This window comes from Micropterus salmoides, unplaced genomic scaffold (assembly GCF_014851395.1).
Source record: "Micropterus salmoides isolate LMB-PRFRI ecotype aquatic unplaced genomic scaffold, ASM1485139v1 Ms_hic_scaffold_10, whole genome shotgun sequence".
NCBI classification, from domain to species: domain Eukaryota; kingdom Metazoa; phylum Chordata; class Actinopteri; order Centrarchiformes; family Centrarchidae; genus Micropterus; species Micropterus salmoides.
The window spans coordinates 33745686-33766581 of NW_024040041.1; the positions used below are offsets into that span (position 1 = coordinate 33745686).

The 20896-nt window shown below is 39.6% G+C and overlaps 1 protein-coding gene across 2 annotated transcripts in view; it reads left to right on the forward strand.

Moving 5' to 3' along the window:
- Positions 1-2526, forward strand: part of LOC119895610 — a 33898-nt gene extending 31372 nt beyond the window's left edge. The window contains exons 15-16 of one of the 2 annotated variants that reach the window (XM_038708860.1): positions 1398-1582; positions 2309-2526. In XM_038708860.1, the coding sequence (XP_038564788.1) occupies positions 1398-1405 (8 nt within the window). In that variant the 3' untranslated portion in view covers positions 1406-1582; positions 2309-2526. The remainder of the gene's footprint in view (positions 1-1397; positions 1583-2308) is intronic. The other variant, XM_038708852.1, reaches the window with a different exon arrangement.
- Positions 2527-20896: the final 18370 nt, after the last annotated feature.

Below are 20896 nucleotides of genomic sequence, written 5' to 3' on the forward strand. Positions count from 1 at the left end.
CTGCAGTAACTATCCCTACACCTCCAAGTACACCTCCGACTGCAGCTCCCGCTGCAGCTCCTATTGGGATTCCAACCGTGCTACCAACAAAGTGAGATATTGCTCCTCCAAGACCTGCTCCAGCCAGAGCAGAGCCATTCACAGAGAGAGCAATTCTCTTCCGAAGTCCAGAACGTTTTCCTTCTTTCTCAGCCTCTTTGAAGCTTTCATCAGTGTAGCACTTTCCTCCATTTTCTTTAACCATGTTGTTGATCTTCTCCAGTAGCTCGGTGGCTTCAGACAGTGTCTTATCTTTGTTGTCGATAACGTGTGGTCCCCCTTTACATGTGTCAACAAAGTGTTTGAGATCTCCGCTGTCTTCGACAAACATTTTTATGGTTTTTCCCTTTTTCTTCAGTTGATCTCCATGGGTGAACAAAGCCACAGTGTAAGTTGCTGCCTTTTCACCAAAGGTCTTCTTGATAATTCAACTGTGTCCTGGTCTTCTTTTGTAAATCTATCCAAATTCAGCACGAAGAGGAACACATGAGGACCAGGATCAGTTAATGAGACACATTTTTTAATCTCCTCCATCACCTCCTCGTCTGTTTTATCTGGGTTACACAGACCTGGAGTGTCAACAACCACCACAGTTTGTCCTCCGATCTTTGCTTCACTTTTCTGTGTCAGGGAGAACTTCTTCTGAGCTCATCAGGAGGGTTTTCATGACTGAGGTCTTCCCAACTCCAACCTTCCCAATGAGTGCAATCCTCAGCTCTGTTGGAAAATATCACACAAACATCAGTGGGGGAAGATTTTTTAATGAAATTAATTTTCATTTTAATGCAGTGAAGGTAGCAATACCACAGTGTACAAATACTCTGTTACAAGTCAAGCATTATTTTATCCCTAATTTTAGTATGTAGTCATTTTAACCCAAACCATGATCTTTCCCTAAACTTAGGTGTATTTGTGCATACACCTACCCAAACCTTAACCACAGTCACATCATGATTTTGAACAGTTTAGGAAGAGACAGACAAATTGTGTCATCGTGCTGATAGTGAAGAGTTGTACAAGAGGACATGGACAGACGATATATTTTGTAATTCCCCTAAAGACTTTCCACCCAAACAACGTATTAGTAGCACTATGATGTTCAGTGTAGTGAGGCCGGCGCAGACCTATATACTGGGGAAATGAAAAACCACCACACAAACGCATTGCTCAACACACATCTGAAGGTTAAGGGTCTTTCTGGGACAACAATGTACACATTTTTGACGGGGAGCACCGATGGTTTGAAAGAGAGTCAAGGAGACCATTTACACCCAAGTAAAGATACCATCTCTTAACAAGGGAGGAGGTCTGCATCATTTATCCCCCACCTACAATGCTTTCCTTTCATCTCTTCCCAGGGGACTGAACAAATGCTAGCATTGTGCCTCAGCCGTCATTCAGACCTGGCCTCGCGTGACCAGGAGCACTAACAAACCAAGCGGTATCCATCACCTTGATAAAGAACCCACAGGGGACACTCCTTTCCAGTCAGTCAGAACTGAAGAAGCCTCTTGGATGAGAGGCGAAACATTCAAGTATGTAAGTAAGTCCACTCACCCATGATATTAACAGTTTCTAGATTTGAAAATTTTTATTTTAATGGTTAATTTTGTGATGTAGTGTTGTTACATAAAAGTTATAGCTAGCAGTAATAAAATTAAAGTTATTAGATCATCAATTAAAAGTTGAATTTCATCCAAAAATGCTTAAGCCATCCACATTCTGTCTTGATGCTCCACCAACAAGCTTTTTTTGGCAACAGATTTGCAGCAGATATTCAATACATAGTCTGTCATCCCAAAGCCTTGACAACTGTAGTCATTAAATCTATTGATAATCTATCAAGAGTAGTCTTGATGCATCTCAGATTAACATCTACAGACCAATATCAAGCCTTCACTATTAAACTAAAATAATTGAGACAAGCTCTGAATAATTCTCAGAATTATATTAATTTATAAACTGATTCAGGCAAGATTTCAGTTCTAGTCTTATTAGATGTATATGCCTTTTACACATTGACCATACAGTACTAATGGACAGACTCCAAAACTGGGTCCGGCTCTCACAATGCCAAAAAGTCCTAATTTCAGGACAGGGTTATGCATCTGAAAGGACCAACATGATGTGTGGATGTGGAGGTGGCATGGTTTGCATTCAGCTGCAGTGGGGAGAGGTAGGGTGAGGTGGCTCAGGTGAGCAGAGCCAGGGAGAGCAAATTGTCACAGCTACTGTTCATTCATTAATTATGCTCTCCTTCTAAATGCAGTAGTGTGCTGGACCTTAGATGGCTGCTGCCTGCCATGAAACGAAGAACAGCCAGTATGTGAGCAAGTTTGTGTTGGACGCTGGTGTTACAGGCAGAGGACTGCCTGGAGGGACCAGTGTGAACGAGCCGGGAAGCGCACGGCCGACCTGGGCAAAGAACTTTATGTTGAAGTGTATATGTGTACGGCAGTGTGTGAAATAAAGTCACTGGTTAGACAAGCTCCTGAGTTGGCATCTGTACTGGGGTTACCCGTAGCAAGAGGCTTCTGCTACAGTGGAGTTCCCCAAAGCTCAATCCTTAGACCTCTTCTATTGACCATTTAAAAGCAAGTATCATAATTATGCAGATGACACCCACATTTACCACATTTGCTCTGTAACCAAGTTACAACAGTCCTATAGATTCTCTCTGCAAGGAAATCGATCAAATAATATATTGGACATGTTCAAACCTTCTCCAGCTAAAGATCGACAAAACTGACTGTCCTGGTGCAAAAGAAGGAAGACAGACAGTTATCGCTCATCTCAACAAAACCAAAACCCAAGTCAGAAATGTTGGTGTCATTTTGGACTAAGTTAAACAGTTAAATCAAGTTTTTATTGTACCATATTAAAAACATAATATCATGGGATTTATGACCAGGCAGGACTTTTCCATGCTTTTTGTTCCAGCAGGTTAGAGTTCTCTGGTGGTCTTATTTTTTTTTTTCAGGTCTCCCCAAAAACTCTGACAACTTCAGCACATTCAGAAAGCTACTAGAGACAGACCAAGACCAATAAAACTGAACACAACACTTTTTAGTACTCTTCACTGGTTTCCAGCATGTCTGAGAACAGAGCTAATAATCTCTAAAATGCTTCAGACTGGAATACATCTGTCTTTTACCAAATTATATTTAATGCATGTCTTTGTTGTTAACTTTTTAATTTATTTGTTATGTGTTTAATACATTATGTAAATCACTTATGAAATATGCTATACAAATAAACCTGGAAAAAAGGTTTTTGCTATGGCTTGATTTGAATAAAAAGCAAACACACAGGTCAAGTTTTAGCCAGCCAACATAAAGTTGTCATAATGACAAACTATATATTTGGGAAGTACACAAATGCTGTTAAGTCATCAAATACTACATAATACATTTTTGGAAAACATATTGGGATAATAAACAAATTAATTCTGATAAAGCAAGTGTTGTATAATAGAGTAAAAGCGGTCTAATTGGCAAATGAGAGCTGACAGACATCATGGATATAACTGATGAACTTCTTTATATTAGAGAAAAAGATTATTGTGCCATATATAAACCCAAACACTACACAGAGCATTAGTACTGTCAAAGAAATATACTTACGAGAAAGTAGAAATTCTTCACTGGCCATCTTTGTCTTGTGAAGGCAGCAGATCTGTGATGTCTTGTCACTGTGGATGTCTTGAATTTCCATCTCATCATTATATATTATAGCCTGCTCCTAGGCCCCTCCCCTTAAATACACATCACCTGTTCCTACCCAAAATCTGACCAGTCACAGTTCAGAAATAAAAATGTAGCTGCAGGCAAGAAATCAGGGGGCTGAGTACTGCGTAGAGTACATTTGTACAGGTATTGAGAACTGTTTACCAGAGAAATTTGTCAGCTACATTCACACATGGACTTGAAGTTTTGAGTATAATTTTTCTGTTCAACAGTAATGACGGAAAAATCCAACAGACGTGACCATTTTAAAATAAATGCAATTCCATTATGGACACACTGATATGGAAATTTTTAATGAGTTTTTGAGGATTTTTAATCCAACCAGGTTTACAATGCACATTTCACATTCTTCCTATATCCACCATAATCAACTTAAATGAGAACTGCTTTTATAACCTTGTTGGAGGGATATTTAAAAATGTATATCATCTTGTTTATCCAACTTCTCCATCATGAGCTATGCGGAATGACCAAAAAAAATGAGACTGTGGATACAAGCCAAAATTCTTGCAGACTTTCCTACAGATATGTTACATTTGCCAAAGTTGTCCACCCTGCTGGGGTGTTTATTCTGAATCCCCTCTGAGATACCACTGAGGGTATCTTTCTGAAGGTCTGTCTGTACCATCCTTGGGTATTTCGTTAGACAAGGTACTTCCTGCCCCAGGTGCCATCTTTCCGAGCTGCCATCTGTCTCTACAGTTGTCACCAACCTGTTCTTGGTTGTCACCTAATTTGTTCCTGGGCTTGTATCAGACCCAGTCCCATCAGCACCCTAAGGGTAAGGCAAGGTCTTCACCTGTGCATCTGAACTGCTCTGGCCTGCTTTCACACGTGGGAATTTGTGTTAATTTTTTATACAATCCAAAGAAAGTTAAAGTCAAGGGCAATTGGACTTGGTTGAAGATACTAGAAGATGTTTCATCCCTCATCCAAGAGACTTCTTCAGTTCTCACTGACTAGTGGGGAAACTCAGCTATTTAACCTCTGTGGGGTTGTTTGCCGGGATCATCGATACCGCTGGTTCGTTAGCGCTCCTGGCTGCTGTAACAGCAGTCGTTATGGAACGACCCGAGGCCAAGTCTGAACAACCATCGTTGGCATCTTCACCTGAGGCCAAGAGGTTACATTTGTTCAGTTTCCTGGGAAGTGATAAAAGGACAGCGTTGTAAGTGGGGGATAAGTGGTGGCCTTTTCTGTTCAGCGACGGCTCCTCAACCCGGGTGTAAGTGGCTTCCTTGACACCTCTTTCAAACCTTACATCCTTTCTGTCTAAGGGTGCTTTCACACCTGTAGTTCGGTTCATTTGGTCCAGACCAAGTGAAAAAAATGATATTGTTGCATTTTAGTTCTGGTCCGGTTCATGTTCCCACTGCAGTTTTACAAAGAAGTAACCCTGACATTACACAGGCATGCAGGTAACTTGTTGATTGGACAGCTTTGGCAATTGTCATCCTGCATCATCAGGACCCACGTGGGGAAATCAAACTCTGGTGACTGACAGAAGTTTGTGCAGCAACTTTATCGCAAAGAGCACATGCACATTTCATCCACATACCTTTACCAGTGGCCCGGTGCTGTTCCTCTGAAGGAGTTGAGGGCTTTGCTCTCCACTTCTGTAGATGTTAGCCACAATAGGGGATACCAGTAAGCCCTTGGCACAGCCATGCTTCGGTCTGTAGAATCCTCCGTTGTACTGGAAATAGATGGTGTTTAGACAGAGGTCCAGTAATCTACAGATCTAGTCAGGGCTGAGGCTAGTTCTGTCATCCAGGGTGTTGTCTTGTAGTCGCTGTTTCCTTACGGTTTCTACTGCCTCCTTGGTGGGGGTGCAGGTGAACAGGAAGTCACATCATAAGACACCATGGTTTCATCTGGGTCCAGTTTTAGTCCTCGGACTTTGTTTACAAAGTCAAAGGAGTTTTGGATGTGGTGAGACGTGTTACCAACCATGGGGGCTAGGATGGTAGATATGTGTTTGGCAATGTTGAAAGTGACTGAGTTAATGCTGCTGATAATAGGCCTGAGTGGGGCTCCGTCTTTGTGTATTTTGGGTAGTCCGTATATGCAAGGAATGGCTTCTCCAGGATGCAGATTCTTTGGCCAGAAAGTCTTGCTCTGGTTCGATGAGTTCTCTGACAGGTTTTTTCACCCATCTGTTATCTGTTTCATGCGTTGTGGGGTTGTTGTCGTTTCTCCTCCAAGAAAATTCTCCTGTTTTGTTTGAGTTGCTGGCTCTTGACTGTAGGTTTTGCCAGGTCTGTCTTTCCTTGCTCTTGTTGTGTTGAGATAGCTGTGCTTTCTTGATGAAATCCATGACCTTTTCCAGTATTGTACTGGGCAGATGTGTTTCCAGTTTGTGGTGTACTTTGTCCACTTCTTTGTTCACAGCTTCAATGGTGAAATGGATCTGTCTCACTCTCTCTTTCAGTAGCTGGCATTGCGCTTTCTCCAAGATTATTCCTGTTCTGTGTCCTTTCCTAAGTGTAGGCTGTTGGGAATAAGTTTGTGTTTTCGGCATCTCAGGTTAAACTGTAGCTGGTTTCTGTAGTCTGCATTTTTCCTGGCTATCCTTTCATATTCCCGTACCAATCTGAGGCTGTTCATCCCAAAATGATTAGCAAGATGGCTCTGAAGGGCCCTGGACTTTAACCTTTAAAAACATTTTTATACATTAACTTTTTTGCCTATTTGGGGACCCTATTGGAACTAAATGAATTTGTTTTTTCATTTTGGCGCCTAAATATTCTCAAAAACTGAAAGAAATTGTGCACATTAGCAGCGGCAAAAATTCATGAGTCATGGGCATGGCAAAATTGCTCCATAGCACCCACTACAAAATGGAAAAAAATTAGCTCCCACGCCATGTTTTGTCCTGGATGCATGAAATTTTTGTTGGACAGTTGTGAAGCTTGTGAGTTTTTGCTTAATGATGTGTCTGTGGAAGGCTGGGAAGTTCCATGCTTCTCCGTGAAACAAGAAATTGTTGTAACTTCACTTTACATGCCAAAATTTACTCCCATTCATAGCGCCACATACTGGCAAAAGGAAGTAACCCGACACGAAACAACACTGCGACACGTTTGACCTAGATGCACAAAAGTTTTGTGGCACATCTATACCCTACAGCCTAAAGGAAGTCAGCCATTTTGATTTAAAAGTGCAATTTCTTTTGCCTTTTACAGGATCCACACTTTAACAAACTCCTCCCAGAGAATTAATCCAATCAATTTAAAATGCACAATCTAAAGACATTGGTGATGAAAAGTTGCTGAAGGACGTGTCTGTGATGTTGAGTCAAAACATGACGATTAACCATGAAAACAGGAAGTTGTTCTAATTTCAGTGTACCTGCACACATCTGTACCCAACATCACAGACATTTTAGTCTTGTCTGAGCCAAAGAAAACCATGAACATTTTAGTTTCCTCGTTTTAATTGACAATTGACATTACAGGCATTAAAAGACTGGTTGACAAAACATGTAGTGAACTTTTGTCTTGTTTTAGTTGGGCCTGGCTGACACCAGCTGCTGCTCGGCCCTTGTCTCTGACCCCGGTCCTTAGGTTATGTTTGTTGTTGTTTTAAATACTCCTCTATCCTCTCATGTCAGATACTTCACTTCATGCCCGTGTTTTCTACATGTATGACTGTTTATTTGTTGACAGATTTGTTTGGCTAATTGGACTGCTTTTATCCGATGTTGACCCTTACCTGCCTTATTATCCTGTGAGCCTTTGGTATTTTTGTATTTTGTGCATTAAATCAGTAAATTGCTACCCCTGGCTTTGGCATCTGCATTTAGGTCTTATTCCTCATTTTTTGTTACCCTGCTTGTACAACTGTGACACTTATTTTTTTAGCCTCAAGGCTTCTATCCTGTTACAACACACTCACTTTTTCTCTCTGCAGCTATATAAGTGAAATGGGTCCAACGGTCAACTGTTGTGTTTTGTTTTATTTGCCAAAACACATGAACACATATATAACCTAAAAAATGGGGCTCAGGTTTCAGGCCACAGCCAACACAGACTCCATGGCAATATTATACTTCTTGTTTACATCCTTTTAAAGCCCCCAAATTGTAGTTAGTTTGTAGTTCTTAAGGCATGATAATCCCACGAATCAAGGTAAGACAAAGAATAATAATTTGAGTTACACACGTCACAATGTCAGCTATATATTCTGCTTTGCCCTGCCATCGATTTTTTTTCAGCCTTGTATTTTAGCAGAAAGGCTACAGACCATCCACATTGACCTTTTCCTCATAAGCTGGCTGATGGACTTTCTAACGGGGAGGACCCAATGTGTGAAGGTAAATCGTATTTTATCAGACGTCCTCATTTCTTCAACGTTGTGTTGCCTTGCCTCTTTTATTCATCTTGCACACAAATGTGTCAAAGCCAGCAAGCGGGGAAGCCACATCCTAATATTTGAGGGCAATAATCCTGCAATGTTCGAATTTACTGACAGGTGCAAGGCATCCTTCTTGGACATAAATGTCTCCAAAACAAAAGGAGATGATTATTGATTTTGGGAAAAATCCCATGGGTATCTCCCCAGTATTTATCAATGATAAGGTTGTTGAAGTTGTACATCAGTACAAATATCTGGGCACAGTGATTAACAAACATGCATCGTGTGTGCGTGCAAGCATTTCAGCGCATGCACTTTCTCAGCAAACTTCATGGTTTTATATGGACAATACTTTTATGAAAATGTTTTATTCTTGTTTTATTGAATAATTTCTTTTGTTTACTTTTATTTTTACTTTTACTAAAATGCATTGTGAATATCTGCAGTAAGATTGCAGAGACAACACCCAATGACCTGCACCATCTATATAAGGTCAGGCCCAGAAAATTCAGTGCAAAATTTTGTGCAGGGAATTCTTACTGCTTCCATCTGGTCGCAGGTACAATCTGCAGAACCAATAGATTTAAGCACTCTTTTGTTGCTGCTGCCATTGGTTTCTTAAACAACTCACTGTGATTTTACATGGTATGCATTACTTTAACAGTTGGACCCTTTGTTTATTAATTATTGTTTAGCAACCTGCCTGCTACTATAACTGCTTTTGTGAGTGTTTGTGTGTATCATGGTTTTTACTGTTGTGATTCATACATAATAAAGAGTTACTTCCTGCCTTTCCTCTCATTTCAGATCCCACCACTCCCTCCTGCCTGCCTGCCATAACCACTCTTCCCAATCCCCAACACCTGACCTTCCTCACCAACCTGCACACCTGTTTCCACTTTCCTGCTCACCTACACTCACTCTCCACCAGATTGTCTGTTGCATCCTCCTTATCTTCCAGCTATTTGTTCTGCCTGCCTGATTTGTTTAGTTTTTAGACTAAGAGTGAACATGAACTTATCTTATCCTGCTTGTCTCTGAGTTGTGCATCTGTGTTCAAACCTGTCATCTTATTAAGCCATTATAACAAACCCATTAATATGAACTTATTACATCTTCCACTATCAATAAAGCTCAGAAAGCATCTGCCTAGTTCTCATTTCTTTTGAACACAGACACTCTGAACATTCGTCTCTACTTCGTCAGGTGATCACATTAGTTAGGTCACAATTAGGTTGTTAGGGTCACTGTGGTGCTGATGATTAATCATGAACATTACAGTTCAAAAAATGTAACGTTTGGTTGTCTACAAGTGTAGTTGTTTAACTAGGTACAATGTAATGAAATATAATTTAATGTCAATTTGTAAATGTGTTTCACAATAACAGGCATGATACAAATTGAAAAGATTGAGAAGATTTCCCTTTATTCATATGATGCAAAAAAACATGAAGGATGCAAAGGGAATACAAAAATGCCCTGAACTTTTAATTCAGCTTATGAAAACCTGATCAGTAACACACCACACATGTTGAATGAAAGTAAAATACATGAACAAGTGGTCACAAATACTACAAATATAAAATAATCAGCCTTTTCATTTCAGTTTAATCCAAGAATATAAGAATCTCAGGAATTCTAAGTTGATGGATGCCTTTCAATCACAAACACACATGCATGTGCAAAATAAGCATTGAAAGAGTTTAACGTGACTGCAGTTTACAACTGAAGCTTCTTTACACAGTTATACAGAAACAGCATTTATTTAAATTCATGCTGTATAATTTGGTCTCAGACACATTCAAGTTCAGAAGCAAACGTTCAGTCCACTACAGCAACAATTATAAATGTTTGAAAAATGTAAATGTGTTCAAAATGTATGTCAGATTTATGTTTTGCTTGCAGTTAATGCATGTAGCCCTCTCAAAGACACCTCTAGGTGTTTCTGTTGCTTAAATTTCGAAACCATCCATTTTAGCCCTCACTAGTGACTCCACAGCAACAAAACATTTTTACAGTATATTCAAAGAAAAGCCATGAGTAACACTTTTTTCTTTCTTAATTGTCAGATTTGAAACTGAATGCAACATATTCACAGCAAATGGCCCAAAGCAGATGCATTTAAATAGAACATGTATTTAACCAAAGAGTTCTCCAAAATGATCCTACAGTTAATCAACACCTCTCTGAACTGTACCTACATCAGTTCTAGTTTCTCATACTTAGATAATTTTGTATTTGCATATTTGTGGAAATTAACTGTAAATAAATTTGGCAGCACCTTTTTTCTTAGCAGGTCTTCCTCTCAGGATACATAGTGTCCCAATAAACATCTCCAATAAGGAGGAGCTGCCTGTATGTTGCGTAAGAGGTGAAACCCAGATCAAAAAAGCTTATTGCTTTGAGAGCACGCACCTTCTCTCATCTGGAAAACAATCAGTCTTCAGTAATGCTCCGTGTATCAACTGTCCACAAATCATGCATATACACTGAACAAAATTATAAACGCAACTCTTTTGTTTTTGCCCCCATTCATCATGAGCTGAACTCAGCTGCTTTAATTAAATTAGCTTTTTACTTTAGTTTTTGGGATTACAGTGTTGATTTATCTTCACTCGAGCTTCTCAACAGCTAGATTCCGTGCACATCCGGTTCCAGTGTTGTTAGCGTCATTTGGCACTACTTCATATTTATATAGAAAAACGGACAAAACTGGACATTGCTGGGAGAAAAGAAAATGAGGAGGTTGAACTACCTGGTGAGTTCAGAAAACGTGTATGTAGTTTTATTCCAGCTATAGTTGTATTTTACTGTGACAAAGTTAGCATAGCATAGCCCTGATCGATCTGAACTCCATTCAGAAAACAAACATTTTAGAAGTTGTTGTTCTGCTGACAGACCTGACTAAGCAAGAATTCATATGTTTAACAAATCTGCATCATATTATAGTTATTTCGGCGTCAGTTTAACCCATTTATTGCTATTTAATCACAGCAAAAAGTTTACTTTGGGTTCATAGAGCTGTAGTAATGGCGAGTTGTGTTTATGCGTGTTATCGCGTTGTGTGTGAACACTCAGCAGTTGTCCAGCATCAAAACCCCCGTGGGGAAAGCAATTAAATTCGTGTTTGGTCTGAATGCCACATTAGGCTGGCCTTGAAATGTGCAGTTTTACTGTATTGGGGGGGTCCGGAAACCATTCAGTATCTGGTGTGACCACCATTTGCCTCACACAGTGCATAGAGTTGATCAAGCCAGTTCTCATCTCAGGGCGTCCAATACCGACACTTTCAGAAAAAGTGACAAAGTGTAGTTATTTGACGCTAAAGGTATCCTTTAGTGTCTGTACGAGTACCTTGGGCTCGTCTCGTACACACTGGAAGTGCTAGGTAGTGTGACAGAACTGCACATTTTTTAGTGGCCTTTTATTGTGACCAGCCTAAGGTCTTTCATTGGGGCCAGTCTAAAGCACTCCTGTGCAATACCCATGCTGTCTGATAAGCATCTTGATATGCCACACCTGTGAGGTGGAGGGATTATCTGAGCAAAGGAGAAGTGCTCACTAACACAGATTTTGACAGATTTGTGAACAATTTTTGAGCGAAATAGGCCTTTTGTGTGCATAGAGAAAGTCTTAGATCTTCGGCTTCATCTTATGATGAATGGGAGCAAAAACAAGAGTGTTGTGTTTATATTTTTGTTCAGTGTAGTATCTACACATTGTATGCATCTTCAAAACAGTATATTGAAAAATGACAGTTACATTAAACGTACACCTTTTCACCACTATGATTTTCCCTTTGTCATATGTTTTTTAGTACTCATTTGATGAGCTCTATTTACTTAGCTTCTGGTGGCATGCATGCATATGCCATGTCTTGCACTTTTTTGAGGAAAAATTTCACACCTGGAAAGGAATCTAAAATGTGGTCCTCCAATATAGCCTGACCCTTGTTGATCAGGGCCTCCAAGTACCCTCTAGATAACTCTTTGAGATCACCTTCCATGTTTACCTCGCAGGATTTATTTACTTCTATTAAGGCAGTCACAGCCTTTTTGAAAATTTCACCTTTGTAGTGGCCTCTTTCATTTTCCTGGACCATGTTCTTGATCTTCAGCAGTAGGTTCGAAACTTGACACTCATCGTCGACTTCGTTGTTAAAGACATGAAATGCATCATCACGCAGAACGATGACCTTTCTGACATCTTTTTTTCTTTTTGTGAAAGCTTGACATTGATGTTGAACCTTACAATTATCATCCTCACATTGATCTCCATGGGTGAACAAGACGATAGTATGACGTTCTGCATCTTTGAAGATGTTCTTGAAGGTTTCCAGTGTTTCTTTATCTTGTCTTGTGAAGGAATTTAGCTTTAGCACTAACAGGAACACATGAGGACCGGGCATAGTCATCATGATGCATTGTAAGATCTTTTTCATCACCTTCTTATGATCTTTGTCTGTGTGAAACAGACCTGGAGTATCAACAATAGCCAGTGTTTGTCCATCAAACTGTCTTTTCTTCATCTTGCACTCTCCTGTTTGAGATGCAGAAGACAGTTTAGACATAAAACCATCACTCCCAAGGATGGTGTTTCCTGACGCACTCACACCAACTCCGGTCTTTCCCAGGAGCACGATCCTCAGCTCTGATTCTTCTGACTCTGTTGAAAAATTTAATGGACACACATTATTGATTCATAGTTATATCAGCCATAACCACACACAAGCACTCACCCAAACACCGAACCATGCAATGCCAATCAGTTATAGGAAAATAAAATAGCTGCCAGCGGCAATGATCAGTCTCCCAGCAGAAAATGTTGCATTTTTAGAGCAGAAGACCAGATGTAGATGACATAAAGAAATTGTTTGCATGTAGGACTTTCCAGCATACCTTCTCAAAACACGAGGCAATGACCTTACATGTGCCAGACAGGGATATTTTTGTCTGTTTAAACTTAAAAATGCTTATGATAATGTTGGTGATAAAATTCTGAAAAAAATCATTCTGCTGGTTTGATCTAACACTAAGCATAGTGTGTGTGTGTGTGTGTGTGTGTATGTATATATATATACACACACACACACACACACACACACACACACACACACACACACAACCAGTAAAACAACCCAATTTTGACTGAAAACCACAACTACTGTTGCCGCATACACCATGGGGCTGAGAGTATTGATCTTTGTGTTCGTGTTAAGAATATTTTCCCATTCTAAACTAAAATCTAATATAAATAAATAAATGTGGAAGTCTAAATGTATAAATGTAAAAAAACGTATAAATATAAAAATGTATGAATAAAACAACATTGGAAGTAGCACCAGGAAGTCTAAGTGTCATGTTGCCTCGGTATACTCGGGTCTGGATCCCTAATTAGGTTGAACTTTTGAGTTTTTCGAATTGTCAAGTTTCAGGCAGTATGCGCCTTTCAGGCCACAAGAGTGAAAGGAACACTATCCCTGCTATGCAGGTAGCCATGGTCAAGTGGAGTCATGTCGAGACAAATTGAGTCAGGTCAAGTCTAGTGTAGTTGTTTGTAGAACTGAACAGTCTCAGCAGCAAGTGCATACAGTCCATGGTCACCTGCAGTGCTTCAAGTAAAATTTTATCACACAGTACTGACTGACTGAGTTTGTAACACTGATTAAGGTTGTAATGCTTCCACTTTGATCGCTGCCTGTTAGTTTGTAACATAAAAGCCAAGTCGGTTAGCTGAGCCAAGTGTGAGCATATGCCTATTTCCTGGAGACAACACAGACTAATGCAGGCATGATACAAATCAAATCTGAAAAAGAATCAGTACAAAGGTACTCAGTAACTGTTAGAATCACAATTGGCTGAAAGGATCCTAGACCACAAATTTGTCATTTTCTTAAGTGTAAGAAACATTACACCCTCAAAGGGGTACTAATGTAGATATAGACTTTAATTCTAGTTTTTGTACATAACCATATAATAATATGAAAATAGCTTGTTTGTTTCATATATTTCTTTATGCTGATGATACTGCTCTCTTTATGTCTCATGCTTGGACCTGTAGTTCTTTCTCTTAATCCTTACCACAGGTGGATTTTTTTGCTGATAACAGGATGTCTCTTAACCTTTGTAGAACTACACACATTCTATTTGGAATTAAATATAAACTATGAAAGGCACTGGGATATTTGTTAAGGTAGGGGAATCAATCAAGTCATTATTTCATATAAAGTAGTACCAACAATCTGGAATGTAAACTAGGCAGGCATCTCTCAGGTGAGAAGATAAAAAGATACAATTTGAAGGATTGCATTTTTGGTCTCAATGTTAAGTCCATTGTCCAGACCATCTAAATTGACTTTTTATGAAGTGTATGTTTGACTCTTGTAGTACTATGTTAATACCCATGAAGTGGAGGGTGGTGATGACGCATAGATTAGATGCTTGCCTTTGGTGTGGGAGACCTCGGTTCAATTCCTACTGTGAGACATCCACCATTGTGTCCCTGAGCAAGACACTTAACCCTTGCTCCAGAGCCGTGCGACCTCTGAGATGTATTGCAATTGTAAATCACTTTGGATAAAAGTATCAGCTAAATGAATAAATGTAAAAGATGCCAAGTAGTTCATAGCTTTTTGTGTCCTTGATTATATTTGCTTTAATTAACTGTTTTGCAAAATTGTGTCTAAATCGTCCGTTAATTTAGTACAACAATAATCTAATAACCAATTAACATTAATCACCAACACAATTTAGCTGCACTAAATACTAACTGACAGTGTTCATTTTGGTATTTTATAATGATTTAGACCTAAAAATATCTAAATAGCTTAACTGAAGTGAGAATTACACATTTATTTATGTTTAATTTGTAACACACATGAAAAAGGTGGAGTTGTTCAATATCAAGACAAACCTCAAACATATGGAGGATTTATATAACAAATAACACAATGCAAATATACATATTTTGTGAATATGAGAAAGTTATACAATAAAAGAACCTAAGTTATAAGTTTAGTAAGTTATGAAGTCAAGTGAGGTTCAATACAACAAATAAGGTCTGTGAAGACTTTAAAATCATACAAAAAATAAACATAAAAGTTGTAGAAGTCTGAGTAGGTGGTCAGTAAAATAAAGGTGATTCTTGAATGTGATGAGTGACAGGAGGAATCTTTTAAAGAACATTGATGTTAATAATACATGAAAACTGCAGTAATAAGTAGAGAATAAGTTTTTGCTCTGCTGGTTTATCAAACACTACCCTGAGTAAAAGTACTGTGTCTAAAATATGCTTACCAGCCTGAAGATGTTTGCAGGCCATTGTCTTGTAAAAGCAGTTGACCTGTGATGTCTTGCTGCTGTTGATGTCTTGTTGTTGAATAGTTTGTCATTTCAGCTTTATATATTATAAAGTCTGTGTAGTTCCCTCCCCCTTCACCACATGTCAGCCAGTTTGACAGAAGGCTCAGAGAGCCAACCCATCACAGATCAGAAACCAAAATGTAGCTGCAAGCAGCAAATCAGGGGCTAAAAGAGCATCAAACTACAGCATTTTCTTTTTTGGTTTGCATTTGACCACTAATTTACTACATGACATATTTTAGCTGTATTTATTTGTATGTTAAGGTTGTGTAGGTGTGCTATGGAATTCGATTACCTCTCAGCTGATTGTTCCCTCAGTAAACACTTTCCTAATGAGTTTATGGTCTCAGTCGCTAGTTTCAAGACTTCGTCAACACAGCATGATGGTTATTTATTATGTTTTGGTCCCATTTAGAGGAAAATAGAAAGCAGGGGATGCTTTAGGGTGGGGCAAACTTGGGATTGAAAAGTTGCCACCAAGCCAACCTGTCAATCAGGCTAGAGGTGACTCATATCCACTGCTCTGTGTACACTTGTAAAAAGAGTTAGCTGGTCATTTTTCCAGTAAGAACATTTTGTTTTAAGCCTGTTTTTCGATTAGCATCCCAGCTAATATCAAAGTTAACATGAACTACGGATGCACCTTACAAACCATGCTAGTTAGCTCCTCCCTCTTGTCCAAATGTGGCCGCGTCTGGTTCTAAAACTTTCACCTGTTTAGCGCTTATTTGCCACCGCAAATCTTAATCTCCTTGCAAACTTAGCTGCTGACTGAGACAAACCAGCCTCTCTTCTGTCTACCAGCAGCAGAAGAGGGAGGAGAAGGAGGAGGACAGGGGGAAGGGCTGATACTGACTGATGCCTGAGTTCTTCAATCTTTCTAAACTAGTCGGTATTTTTATGTCAGAAAAATGATTTAATTTGACATTTTAGATTTGTTTCCATTGCAATATTGAGTTTATACAATGATTTTGCTGTAAATGTTACTGCTGCTGTGCTGGAAACATTGGGTTATGATCATTTTAATCAGGTTAATTTATTTAAATAATTTCTTTTAAAGGCAATTACTTAGTAATGAAAAAGAATCAAGAGTATTAATAAAGAACCAAATTGATGAGTGTAAATAAGAGTGTATCAATAAAATCCTGGAAATGCCCATCCTAACAAGTGAGAAAATGTAAGCAGGTAGAGACTTAAGTGTAACTTATACTTCTGCGTCGAATCGATGGCGTAGGTGACGGTGTAGGCTACGGGGCTACGCAGAGTCACCTGACGTGCATCTCCTCAAAAATTTCGCAATGCCTCCGAGCCGACCAGAAGTGCCCTGTGCTTTGTAGTAACTTTTACTATCGGCCAAAACGGCGGCTGTAACACGGTGGATCAATATATTTGACCGTTGCAACCCAAGCGAAATGACTCATTTCACTTTCAGAATGTGATCCACTCGGTTGATAACATTTGAAAAGGCTATACCATCTCCAACACAGCGGACGCTGTAGCGCTACCACCAACTAGCGTTCGGAGGTGTAATTGCAGAATGACAGACGCATTGACACACAAGTGTAAATGCCTGGCTATGTGCGTAGCCTACGGCGTAGCTATGCACGTAGACTCTACGCAGGAGTATAAATCAAGCTTTAGTTTGATGATTTATCACTCCCAGTTGATTTCATCTCCAGGTGGGGGAGGGGTGCAACCAGGCACAAGTAGGGAAGTCTCTGCAGTTTACTTTTTATTTTTTCAATTTTATAATTTCCAAAAGCTAAAAAAAGTTTTTAAATAGGCTACTGAAAATGTCTGGCTCATCTTCATTTTGTGGTTTTAAAATCTGGCCCGATTGACCCTTCGCTAAGCTCCGCCCCCCTTAGTTACTGTTAAGTCCCGACAAACTGTCGGCACTGCCACTGTCTATTACTGCACTCCCTGGAGAAATATTGTCAAATTTGTTGGAAAAAGTGATCTAAGAAACTGTCAAGCAGACAGTTTTGCAGTTGCATTATAGATTTGTTTTATACAGGCTGTCAGACTGACTCAGACTGACTCAAACTGACTCAAACGGACACAAACTGTCTCAAACTGATGTGAAAAAAATGAAAGATAGTAGCTAAAGCCTACCGATCACACAGTACAAGTGAACCAACAGGATCCCCCGACGATTGAGACAAAAGACAACAATATGAGAGACAACAACACTGTTCCTGTAAAACTGGATAGGCCTCTATTCATTATTCATTAAAAAGCAGAACAGTAGGGACATTATTACGTTACATTAAGTAGGAAGTTAGCTAGCGTTAGCAAACTTACATTACATTAGGAACAATCCACAGCCGTCATTTTTCTGGATTTGTTTTAGGTTTTGGAAAGAGAATAAATCGTTTCTTTTCAGCCTCTCTGGTAGCTGCTGTAACTATTACAAGATGCCCCAGGAACAGCGTTTGACCATATCTTGGAAAAATACAGCCAAAAAAAGCTAGAAAACACCACCTTTTGCATTAGAGTCAATGGAGTGCAGCCACGAAAGTTTCGGACCTCAGTTAGAGCGAGTCCTATACTGCGTTGTGATTGCCCAGCTGTGTATTTGGGGCGTGGGTCGGCGAAGGGTCAATTGAGTTTGTAATTGAATAGCTCTGATCTATACATTCATGCCCCTTCTGGGATTCCAGTTCACAAAAGTCAGAGCTGTGGAAGAGACAGCAACAGCGCCCTCTGTGGCTCGTTTGGCCCTGTAGTCAAACTGGTGGCAATCCAGCTGTGGTCTGACGGCTGGCTGGATGATGGAATCAGTTCTTCCAGGCATTTAATTCGTGTTGTACTGAGTGGTCGGCACTAGTTGGGCTCTGAAGGACAGGGTTTCTCGGGCATTGGTATGATGGTGGATGTGTATGCTGTCCTTTAGGGTTACCAGATGAGGGCATTGACGGTGGGAGAGTGCTCCATGCCACAGGGCCATCTGGTCCTGGTGCCTTGCTGGGTTTGCACCTGCTCAGCAGTTGTTGAACACCCTCCAGTGTGAAGGGGAAAAGTGTAGGCTCATGTAAAAGAGTTCTGTCAGCACCTCCTCATAGGCAGCAGAGTGGGAAAGGATCTCAAACCAGCTGTAGAAAGTGTTCAGAATGTATGTGGAGGTGGTGGGGTCTGCTATTGTGCAATAATTTCGTCTTGATTCACAACCATTTAAGGCTTTTCCTTCATGAAAGGCTTGTTTTATGTTCATGTTTCTCCTTCTGCTCCATTATTACAGATGTTTTATTCAGCCTGTTCTAATGTAGCAACAACCCTTAATGCCACTTTAGTCAGCACAGGCACTTTACGTCCAGTTTCTGTGTCACTGATTGCTATCTGTCTTGTGTCTTACCAGTGTTCCTCGTGCCTTCCCAGTCTTTTGGACTTTCTCTGTCATTTTGGTTTTATAGATATTGCCTGATGCCTTCAAGAGTGTGTGGAAATTGTGTCTTAGCTCATCAAAAAGCTTCGGAAACCTGCTCTAACCACACCGTTCCAATGTTGAGGTGCTAGATCTACAAACTGTCAAGCCATAGCCGCTTTACACAGTGACCGGTCAAGTGTGTGGAGTTGTGGAAGTAAGCAGGATCAAAACTTCTTTCTCAAGCTCTGTTTTTTTTAATCTCTACATAACTTCTTCTGCAACGCTACAAATGTCATATTTGAATTTGACCGTCTGAATGTGTGCTCCCTTATCCCCATTTATATGATGTATGGTTGGACAAGGTGACCAAACCAGAATTCTTGGAGGGAGTTTGAAGTAGTGTATTTGTTAACTATGATGCTGTCAGATACCTGACCATCTTTAAGCTGTTATAAGTCCATTCATCCATCTATGACCTGCCACCTATTCAGAGCTAAGTCACCCACTCAGCAGGCTAAGCAAGGTAGACCAGACGTCCCTCTCCCCAGCAATGTTTTCCATCCCCTCCTGGCAGTTCCCAAGCCAGATGAGATTTCTAATCTCTCCAGCGTGTTCTGAGTTTGACATGCCTGGAAAACCTCCAAAGGAACGGAGGCATCCTGATTATATCACTGAACAAGCAAATTACATTTGCAGAGATGAAGGAAGCTATTGATGACATCCCATCAACAAGGGAAGCTGCTGGCCCTGATGGTTTCCTCCCAGAACTATACAAGATATTCAAAGACACTTTCACTTGATTTTTAAGAGAAATGTGCAAGAATTCCCTCCTGAATCAATGACTGCCTAAACCAACACAGATAGCTGCCATAACCTAAACACCAAAGCAAAGTGAAAACAGTAAGCTGTTGTTGTTTACAATGTAACATTAACACAATCAAGATAAAAAGTGTGCGTCGATAAGGGGTTTACTGCATCATTTCAGATTATATTGCATTAGAGACGCTTCCAGCACACTTGTAGGCCGTAACAATGACAAGGCTAACACAAACGCTACTTTGGGAACTAGTCATGACTTCCCATTGGCTGTATGGGCAGTTTTATTTATATAACACTACTTAATAACAAAAGTAATCTCATATAGAGAAAGTCTAGACCAAACTCTTTATAATATAATTTACAGAGACCCAACAATTCCCAGCAGATAGATTTGCAGTGTGTTCAAGCACAATAAACTTCAACACTGGTATTAACCCAGAAGAACCTTTCTCAAAGATAAATTAGTTTGCAATGTCTAGAAAGAAAAAAAACTGGCCAAGCATTTAGCTAAGAGATTAAACTCTATCCTGCCCACCATCATTGGGCCTGTTCAAACAGGATTAGTGCAAGGTCAGCATTCCTACATTAATGTAAAGTGCTTACTGGGGGTCATTAAATATTCTTAAAACAACTTCTAGATCCTATGGTCGTCTCTTTAGATGCTGAAAAAAGCCATTGACTAAATAAATAGGATTTACTTGGATAGTTGTCACTTATACTTTCCTGGTTTGGGCTGATAGTAAAATAAATGTGCTCACTAGAATTTTGTACTCTAATAAAAAACTAATCTCAAAGATTTGTGAAGGGCCATGCAATTAATTTTCCCTCTAAGTTTATTTGGGAAAGTGCCAGTGGTAAATGGAGGTTTGTAGTATCAAGGTTTTAATACTATCATTGGTCAATAAATTGAAAACTAATTAGAATTAAGACCCTAAATCAATATGGTTAGACCTTGAATGGCAAGTATGTAGCTTGCTTTCAGTATCAGCTGTACCATTCCTATATAATGTTAAACAATTGATTTAGGAACAGTTTTATTGTGAATATCATTCAGAAGAGAAGGCATTTTCTATCACCAGATGATATTCTTTGATTGTTCATATTGCTAACTGTATTCCTTATATTCCTTATATTGACGAAGGTTTTAAAGAGTGGAACATTTGGATTCCAGGTGATAAATGAAATAATTTAACCAACTTCAGGAAGAG